We start from the raw sequence: 9554 nt of genomic DNA on the forward strand, positions 1-9554 counted from the left end.
TATTGCACACTGTGGCAATGGACTTAAGCAGGTCAGTATGTGGTTTTCTGGGTTAGGACCAGGAAAGTTGGAATTCATATAAATGATCCCTTATTTATATTTTGCTAGACCTAAAGGGTAGGCAAATATGATGGAAAGGGTTATAATTTTCTCCTCATTCAAAAAATGTTATTTGGCAAGAGTGCTATTCCTTTCAACTGCAAAATCAGAAGAAAGGTAACTCCATAAGAGGACAGAGTGAGGTGACTTTGCAGTCAGCTGAGATATGTTAATTTGGGTTATGTGTGTAGAGTGAATGATGCCAGCATAAACAAACTTCACTTAATTCTTAGCAATTACCTGCGATTTATGGCAGAATTACCATGACGTAGCTCTTTGAAGAATCTTAATCAAACTGAACTGGAGCGACATGTTGTCATACAAGAACAAAGATGTCTGAGAGAGAGGTAGAGTGGAATATAATTTTATTCTCCATCTTTGAAGGTGAACATTTTTAATGACCTTTCTTGTAAGCAATGTGAAATTTGAAGGAAGTAGCAATGGCCTAGTCTTAGGAAAAAGAAGCAAGTTTTGAGTTCCTTTATCCATTCAAATAGAGCTTGGATTGTTTCTTTTATAAGGGATCTTGGAACCACATTGTCCCATCTCTGCATCCTGTGGATGGCTCACTGTGGGCTCTCGGATTTAGATGGGATCTCTTCCTGCAGCTCTCTAAGAGTAAGTATAGATGTGTCCTGCCAAATAACAATCTCAAAACTCTCTTCAGTTGATACTTTTTACTTGTAGTCTTTTTTCTCTTCTCACTCTTTGTTTTTCTAAAGGACTTTAGTTAGATGCCTTGGATTGCATGTGTTAGTTTAAAAGATGCCATAGTATTTTTTTTTTATGAGGTATAACATTCAGGTCTGATTCTGAAGATGCCTAATGCAGCATAGTGTTCGCTGCCCTATTAGCCCTAGTTATTTAAGGTGGCAACAGCCACACTTGAAAGACATTCACTTGCATGCTAATTTCATGCTGTCATGTAATATTTCAAATATCAGAAAATATTTTGCAAAGCTTGAGTGTTGCTTGTGCAAGCCTGTGACTTACATGTTTGTTTTGTTTACTTCTGCTGAGGAACTTTACATAGCCTATAACAATATCTCTGAGCTGAGCCAGCTGCCCTGGCTGGATCAACTTGAGGTTTTGGACCTGGAAGGGAACAATATTGAGGACATCAACCAGATGCAGTACCTGGGACTTTGTTGCAAGTTGAGCCACCTGACAGTGGAGGGCAACTCTATTTGTCTGAAGCCAAATGCAGAATCTGCAAAGGTGAGAATTTGGTTTGTGTATATTGTGTTAATTTTTGGCAATGCATTTTTAGTTCTGAGTTGGAAATGAGAAATGTTTCTGCATCATCTTATTGTATCACTCTGAGTGATGATATGGGATGTATTTCCCATTTTTATTTCTGTTGATATTGTCTCCTCATGCATATTGTCTCCAAGATGAGCACAAATGAAATACAAGGAGTGCTAGTGAAGACTCAGGCCTGTTTCCTAGCAGTGTGTTCTTTTTTACCTATGAGAATGGGATTGAACTAGAAATGAGCTTTTTCTGATCTATACAGCTGTTCTGTCTACTCCCAGCTTCAAGTGCAAACAGACATCTTAAAGGAAGACCAAGGAGAGCGTGGACCCCAGCTATTTGGATCTTTCTAGCCTGTAGGGATCTTGAAGCAGGTTAGAAGGCAGCCAATATTTTCTTACAAGATGTGCCAATTGCAATGTCTCAATTACCTGTATGTATTTGGGCTTTTACATTTCTTCTAGGAGGCTCTCTGGTCCAACAGCAAATGCTCCAGGACCACCACATTCAAAAGTTGAACCCTCAGAAAAACAAAGCTTGAGATAACTAGGAAAAGCAGTGTTGTAGGGGCTGCTACTTGTCCTTTTCCCTGAAAGGTTAAAATCAAATGACCAAAAAGTACAGTAGTTTACCTTTTATGTACTGAAATTATAAAACCATTTCTGTGGAGGTTCTGTGGAGGTTGTTGAGGGCATGAGATCCTCTGTGTCATAAAGATGAAAACACAGTGATACATTATCTGTTGGGATGTAAAAACAAGCATCTTGTCATATACTGAAAAAGTAATTGGAGGAAAAGCAGAGTTTAAAAAACTTGGTCAGATAAGACTGTTGCTCATTTTGGTCACATAATGTCTAATGCATATCGTCAGATGACAGTTTATGGCCGGTGCACAATATATTGTCATCCAGGTCTTTTGGAAGGTCCCAGACCTATGCGCATACACATAGTTATGTAATTCACAGCACTCACTTTGAATGCTGCAATCCCCAATAACTCCATAAAGAGCTGATAATGCAGGGTTAGAAAGCAGAGCAGGGCTTGGTGCTGGGACTCCACTGTGCCACGTTCCATAGCTTCGCTGTGCGTTTCAAAATGATCATGCCCATGCTACTAATTTTCATAAAGGGTTGGGTTTGATATTTGTCCTGGATTTCGACTTGAAAACTGAGGTGCTATCGCTAACAGTCAATCATGTAGTAGACATACACGTATTTTAAATATTCTCACTTCTTATATAGATGAGTTATTAGCATTTTTCAGATTTAATTGTTGGCTTGATCATATCCCTCAGTAAAATGAGCCACAGAACGTAGTGCTTTAGCTATGATAATATTCCTCTCTAGAATACAAAAGAAAATATTGTACTCTTGCCCTTCTGTTTTGAACTGGTAGAAGTATACTTCAGAGACTACACTTGTAACTATTTGTAACCAAATGATGCAATCATGAGAGGAAAAAATATATTCCTACAGTAAGGAAGCACTGCCTGCTTCTGATGAACAAAGTATGCTTATTTTTTTGGCTCTCATGGAGCCAAATACAACTTCTAACACTTCCTTATCATAGCTTCCTACCTTGAAAATGGTGCAGTATATCTTAACAGCATAGAAAGACTCTCATCATTCCTGACAGGCAAAAGTGGTTATTTTGGAGGATGTAGTTTTCTCTTGGCATCTTCAGTCCTTAAATGTACTTGTAATGGAGAAATGACAGATTGTCCTTGGTTTGTTTAGCTGAGGAAATGAGTCCTTGGGATGCTGCTGTGTGTTGTCACATAGCAGGAGTTCAAAGAGGAGTGGTGTGTGGTAGTGTGCCCTACTGCTATTCTCCACGCTGAAAGGCTGTCTCTACTCCTGTGCTATTAGCTGCATTCAAATGCCAGACAGAATTTGGCAAGGGATGGTGTGTTTTACACTGAACCGTAACAGAGACAGACTGTAAGTTCACTGTAGTCTCTGACCCAGTCTTCATGCTGGGAAGCTGCTCAGCCCCAGGGTGATTACAAAGGTGGCCCTTCCCTCAGCTGCTGAGAGTTTCTCCATGGACTTTGTTTCTTTCTCGGTTTCAACTGAAGTTTGTATTTCTTCAGGGTATAGAACCTGAAATACAGAAAATAATAGACATGGGCTTATTTTGCTGTGCCCTAAATGGGCAGCTCTAATTCTTCAAGCTCCTTCTTGCAGTCTGGCCCTTGCTACAGCTCTGTGAAAAGCTCTCCTATTTATTTACTTTTAATCTACAGAGTGGTCCAGCTAAATTTACTGCTTTTTCTTCAGACAGCCTGTTTGCTCTCTGTAATTTGATTTTCAGATGAGCTCATCTTCCCCTGTTATCGAAACCAAGAGCACCAACCTGATGATAAATCCTGCAGCCTCTGCCGCACTAATGTACCACGAGTGTAATATGATGCTCCTCTCCAGTAGGACATGCCTGGAAATCGGCTGTAGCCCAGACACTGTTCAGAGTACATGTGGTACAGGGTAGCATGGCGATTGGTTGACTCATTTTCTAAATTAAGATTAAAGGCTTAGTTAGAGAACTCCAGTGTTTGCCTCTCAACAACAAGAAACACACCCTTTATTTGGTGAATTCCCCCTGCCAGCCTCAGTGCTGCATTGTGCAGAGGAAGGGAGCATACAGCCAGCCAGGTGCAACAGAAAGATTTCTCTTTGTGACAGCTCTGTGTTGAATGAGGACTTGGCTTTGTGAGGTTTTCTAATATTGCATGCAATATCTTGAAAAGCATAACATTTATAACATTTATCTGGATGAAGCAATTGATTTGCAGGGAGCTGTCCATTCATATTCTGCCACTAGCAGTGCGCTCTTGCTTTGTATTTGCTTTTAGTATCATTCATCATTGCTGCTTTTTGTAATCTAAGACTATTTTAACCAAAAATATTCCCATTGCAAAGCCGCACAACCCAGTCAGCCCTGCTGTATTGCTAACTTTTGCCAGAGACAAAGGTGCCACATGAAGGTGTCTTCACACCACCTGAACCCACCAAAACAGCCCAATTTGCAGTGTGCTCTGAGCACAGTTGTAACTGTTCTGGATTGGCCTTGCTGTTCAGGGGTCCTGAGGCATTGGCATGTGCTTGTGCATAATTTTATAACATGTCAGCTCCCCACACACATGCAGAAGGGGCTATACCCGTGCTTTCCCCCATGATCGTCACACTTAGTCCATGTGCTTTGGGAGCAATGGCATTGTTTTTGCAGCACACAGAAAAGAAACCCAAGTGCAGTCCATTTTAGCTTTCTGTGTACCTGCTGTTGGTATGTGACTTCTTGCAGAAGAAAGTGTAGTTTGAAGTAAGCTAACAGTGTATAAAATCCCACACCAACCCCCTTAAGACTGCCTCAGAAAACCAGTGCAGTTCACTCACTGTACCTGGTTTATGGGTGTGCCTAAAAACACAGTCCATGAAAACGCTCTTTTCCATCAGCAGCTTTAGCAAAACTCATCACGTGTTTTCAAGTCTTCCTATCACCTGAGTATTGATGCAGCAACCAGAGAATCACAAAAGCAGGGAGAGAGGCTGGCTGAATGCTGAGGGTGCCCAGGCTTTCCATGGGCATTAGTGGCTTTGTACACTTTCGTACATTATACATAATAAAACAAAGATAAATGCCACAATCATGTGGGTAAACAGCAAAGGAGCCTTTGGGCAGGTGTCATGTGTTTGCACTGCTCAGGGCATGTTCACAATAAATTTTAGTAGAAATTATGCAAGGAGAAAGAACAGTGAGATTAAACTCTTGACCGTCTTTATTTCTGTTGAATTAATAGGTTTGCCTCATCAAAGGCGTTTCAAATTATATGGTAGTCATACAATTTGAACACTGCTGTGCTGCTAGTGGAAGTCCACAGTCTGTTAAATCAACTGTTCAAGTGACCACTTTCTCAATTTCACCAGGAACCAGATTATAATTACAGAGCTGAAGTAAAAAAACTCATTCCCCACTTGGAGTATTTGGACGAAATACCAGCAAGCCAGACTGCTCTCCTTCCTCCCAGTAAGATGCATGAGGATTGGCTAATCATCAAGGAATCCATCAAGGAAGGTGGTTTAGCTGGAGAAATTTCATGGTTAGGTATGTCAGGTTTCCTGTCGGGGTTCATTTTTCAGGTTATGATGTGTTAAAAAGAAAGATGAAGAGCAAGCTGGCCTCTTCAAAGCCAACATTTAATTACAGTGGAGGAACAAAAGATGTTGTTGTGTCTTGGAAAGTGAGGAAGCTAGAATTCAGCATGGTGTAGGTTAAAATGAAAGCTGTCCTAAGCTCTGCATCAAGATCAGAAAAATGCAGATGACTTCTAGAGCATAAAGCAGATCCAATAGTAGCTGGACGTCTGCGCTTCGCATTAATTCTGCATGATGGGAAGAAGCAAAGCTTGGAAAGGAATGTTTCAACAGCTGCTCTTCATAGCCCTTTCCATGGTAGCAGTCAATCCTACATTGGGTGGATGTAGCAGGATTTCCTACTCCAATTTAATAATAGGAAAGGCAATTTGGTCACCACCTTGCGATGGTAGCAACATCCTAGCAACTGAGATTGCATGGAGATCTGTTCCATTTTCCTTGCCTCTCTGAGTCCGTTACATTCATTACTAGGGAGTAAATGGTTTTGGAAAAATAAAATCTGTTGTCCCCTTGCCTGTAGCCTTGGTTATAGTTCAGTTGTCCATACTTTTATGTATCATCCTACATGCATTTTGCCACGTACCATTAAATATTGCCAAGTATTTCCTACCACTGTTCCTGTTGCTCCCCATTAGTGTGGGCAATGCACTTGGCTTCCCAGGCCTCTCCCCCACCCCCATTGTGGTTTGCCTGCCAAGTGTATTCCATTAAATATTTAATTTTTTTTTAATATGTACACACATTTGTCATTTATTTAATCCCTATGGATACAAATCAGTAGTTGTAATAGAAGTTATTGTAGAGAAAAAAATCCATTAAAATCTGATCCCTCAATGATCCTGCTTTGGCAACATAGCGATGGTTCAGAAAACTAGTTAACTAAAGTAAGCTGCCAGAAACACTAAGGACAGGGCACAAAATTGTAAGTTCCTATTATTTCCTAGTGTAACCAGATTCATATTCTTGCCTTCAGCTCTGAACTCATGAGCTCATATGGTCAGGTTCAAACATCCCCTTATTTGTTTCTTTCCTAGAGCAATGTTGACTCCGGTGCTTTTCACGCACTGTGTTTTTCATGAGTTTGTATTAACAGCTATGGCCCAGATATTTTACAGGTCCCTAACGCTCAGCTCTTAAGGAAATGGCCATGTTATTACAGAGCTGAGTGCTCCACTGTTAAGCTAGTAGACACTCAAGACTTTTCAGTGCCTAGATGAATGGCATGCTTTGTAATGAAATTCGCTCTCCTATGGGTTGTTGGCTGCACATGCTGCTCTTACAGCTGTGATGTGCTCCCAGGACAGCCAGTGGTTGGGCAGGCAAGAGGGCAGGGCTCTATCTGCCTTAGTTAGCTTTTGTATTATCCACCCTGCCCTGTAGCATTATGAAACCTCAGTTTTCACCTTTCTTTCTATGGTAGAGAAGTGTCTGTCTCTGATGCAGTACTGGAAAAATCTATCACTGCCATTCCCAGATTTCCATAGCTCCTGGTATGTAGTTTGCCCTGATTGTCTAATAGCTCTGGTAAGGTGGCTGTCACCATCTGCATTATGCCTGGGCATTTAAGCAATATATTGTAAGACTGGGGGCTTGGACTGTGCCTGTAGCAAGCCTGCAGTGGTTCCTCCACAGGCAGATGGGCAGCAAATGAGAGGCAGCATGCTCTTACCCTAGATATGCAGACAGGGGAAGTAGCAGAGCCCTGGATACATCCAGGCTCACCTGTGGGGCAACTGGAGGTGGGTGGTGAGCACATAACAGTTCCTGACCCCATATTCAGCCACCAGTCAGTCTCTGGTGTCCAGAAGAAGGAGGAGGGTGGGAAGAGACTTTGGTTTAATTGGGGATCCCCGGGTTCTACTGTCTGCAGAGGACAGACAGCTATGGGGGACTGCATGCAGCACCAGGAAGCCTTCTGTCTCTGGGCTTGACCCATTCTAGCATGTTTCTTCTGTCTGCAGTGACATGGTTTATTGTCTCCTACAGCTCCAGGTGTGCAGCAGCAGTCCCCATATTGGCAGTGTACGGCGATGGTGTGGTTTGAAGCCTTGAATGACTGTGCTTACTCTAGCAAAATCTCTCTCTTAGATCCATGTCTTGGGGCAGTAGCACGGCAGTCTAGATGCAGCCCAAGACCCTTGACAACTTCCAGACCTGGCACTACGCAGTCATCTGCTCATGCAGGGAGATCTGGTAGTGCCTGCCTCTCGTATGGCGGCTGTCCTCTTCCAGATCCCACTGTTTCTGATGAGCTGTTCACCGGAGACGACGCCAGTGATTTGATACATGGTAATGGGTGTTTTTTAATCCTGTTCTTTCCCACACCTCCACCTCCTTCTGAATGTTATTATTGCTGATGAAAGCCTGAGTGCTTTGAATACCACCTACCCATGTGCTGCTAATCAGGTTCAGCACATGTTTTCTTCCATGGGACTCACCTGCTTTAGCATGGGATTTCCTTTATTTCCCCCTTCTTCCCCCAGAAGAAGCTACATGTCATCTGGGCTTCCCCCTCCTCAGCCCTTCACCCCCATCTATTATGTGCTGGTGTCCCTCTTAACAGCCCTGAACTGCAATGGTGCTCCCTTGCTGAAGTTGCCTTTCACACCTTGTCAAAAGCTGTTCTGCTCAGTCCTTCAAATTACACATCAGCCTAGCTGGAGCTCACTTAAGTCACATCTGGCACATCTTGTTCAGTCACAGGAATGTGGTCCAAGGTAGTACTCTAGAAAGGCATGGTGATGCACGTTCGCTCCCTGTGGGATCATGTGCTCCAACAACATGTGCTGCAGTCTCATACTGCAGCAGCATTGCTGCTGTCCACAAACACTTTCTTTTGGGTTTCCGGTAGTGGGTCCCTCAGCAAGAGGGGTCAGTTCCTTGACTTCACATGCCTGATCTACAGGCTCACCCAAAACACAGATGTATCACCACTCTTTGGGCCCTGGCTACCTGGAAGTACTGCCAGGATAGCAGCTCCTGGAGATGCTGGATGGAAAGGGACCTCACTTCTGGTACAATATTTGGCACTTGCCAAGGTGTCCTTTCCTGGCTCCTGAAAATATCTTGATGGTGCAACTCCACTGGCCCGTAGAATGCAGATTAGATAGGAGGAAGTGTTTGCTTTCCCAGCACTGTGGGCTTTTTCTCTCAGATGCCAGTCTCAACTCAGTTCTCTGCTGTAGGTAGGACTCAGGATGATGAACTAGATGAAGTAATGTAGTGTCAACTGAGCAAGCATTTAGAAAAGAACATGGAAACTGAATGCAGCTTGCCAGGGAATAAGACTATCCAGAGGCACCTTGGCAGGCTTGAGGGGTAGACTCACTCAAACCTTGTGAAGTTCAATAAGGCCAAGTGCAAGGTCCTGCACCGGGGTCAGGGCAATCCCAAGAACAAATACAGGCTGGGTGGAGACTGGATTGAGAACAGCCCTGAGGAGAAGGACCTGGAGGTGTTGGTTGATGAGAAACTGATCATGACCCATCAGTATGTGCTCACAGCCCAGAAAGCCAACCATATTCTGAGCTGTGTCAGAAGAAGTGTGATCAGCAGGTCAAGGAAGGTGATTCTGCTCCTCTACTCTGCTCTCATGAGACCCCACCTGCACTACTGCATTCAGCTCTGTAACCCCCAAAACAAGAATGACGTGGACCTGTGAGAGTGAGTCCAGAGGAGGCCATGAAGATGCTCCAAGGACTGGAGCACCTCTCCTATGAAGACAGCCTGAGAGAACTAGGAGTTGTTCTGCCTGGAGAAGAGAAGGCTCCAGGGAGACCTTATAGCAACCTTCCAGTGCCTAAAGGAGCCCACAAGAAATCTGGGGAGGGACTTCTGACATGGGCCTGTAGGGATAGGACAAGGGGGAATGGCTTTAAACTGAAAGAGGATAGATTTAGATTAGAGAGAAGGAGGGTGGTGTGGCCCTTTACTGTGAGGGTGATGAGGCACTGGAACAGGTTGCCCAGAAAAGGTTTGGATACCCCACCCCTGGCAGTGTTCAAGACAAGGTTGGACGTGTCTTTGAGCAACCTGGTCTAGTGGCAGGGG

The 9554-nt window shown here is 43.5% G+C and overlaps 1 protein-coding gene across 1 annotated transcript in view; it reads left to right on the top strand.

Annotated features, from left to right (window-relative positions):
* Positions 1–620: 620 nt before the first annotated feature.
* The window catches only part of LRRC56 (leucine rich repeat containing 56), a gene marked incomplete at its 5' end in the record, with an annotated part of 15741 nt that continues 6807 nt past the window's right edge, over positions 621–9554 (top strand). Inside the window, 4 exons of the mRNA XM_010024628.1 lie at positions 621–717; positions 1120–1317; positions 5277–5463; positions 7611–7793. Coding sequence (XP_010022930.1) covers positions 621–717; positions 1120–1317; positions 5277–5463; positions 7611–7793 — 665 coding nt within the window. The remainder of the gene's footprint in view (positions 718–1119; positions 1318–5276; positions 5464–7610; positions 7794–9554) is intronic.

This window comes from Nestor notabilis, unplaced genomic scaffold (assembly GCF_000696875.1).
Source record: "Nestor notabilis isolate BGI_N333 unplaced genomic scaffold, ASM69687v1 scaffold30251, whole genome shotgun sequence".
Taxonomy (NCBI): Eukaryota; Metazoa; Chordata; class Aves; order Psittaciformes; family Psittacidae; genus Nestor; species Nestor notabilis.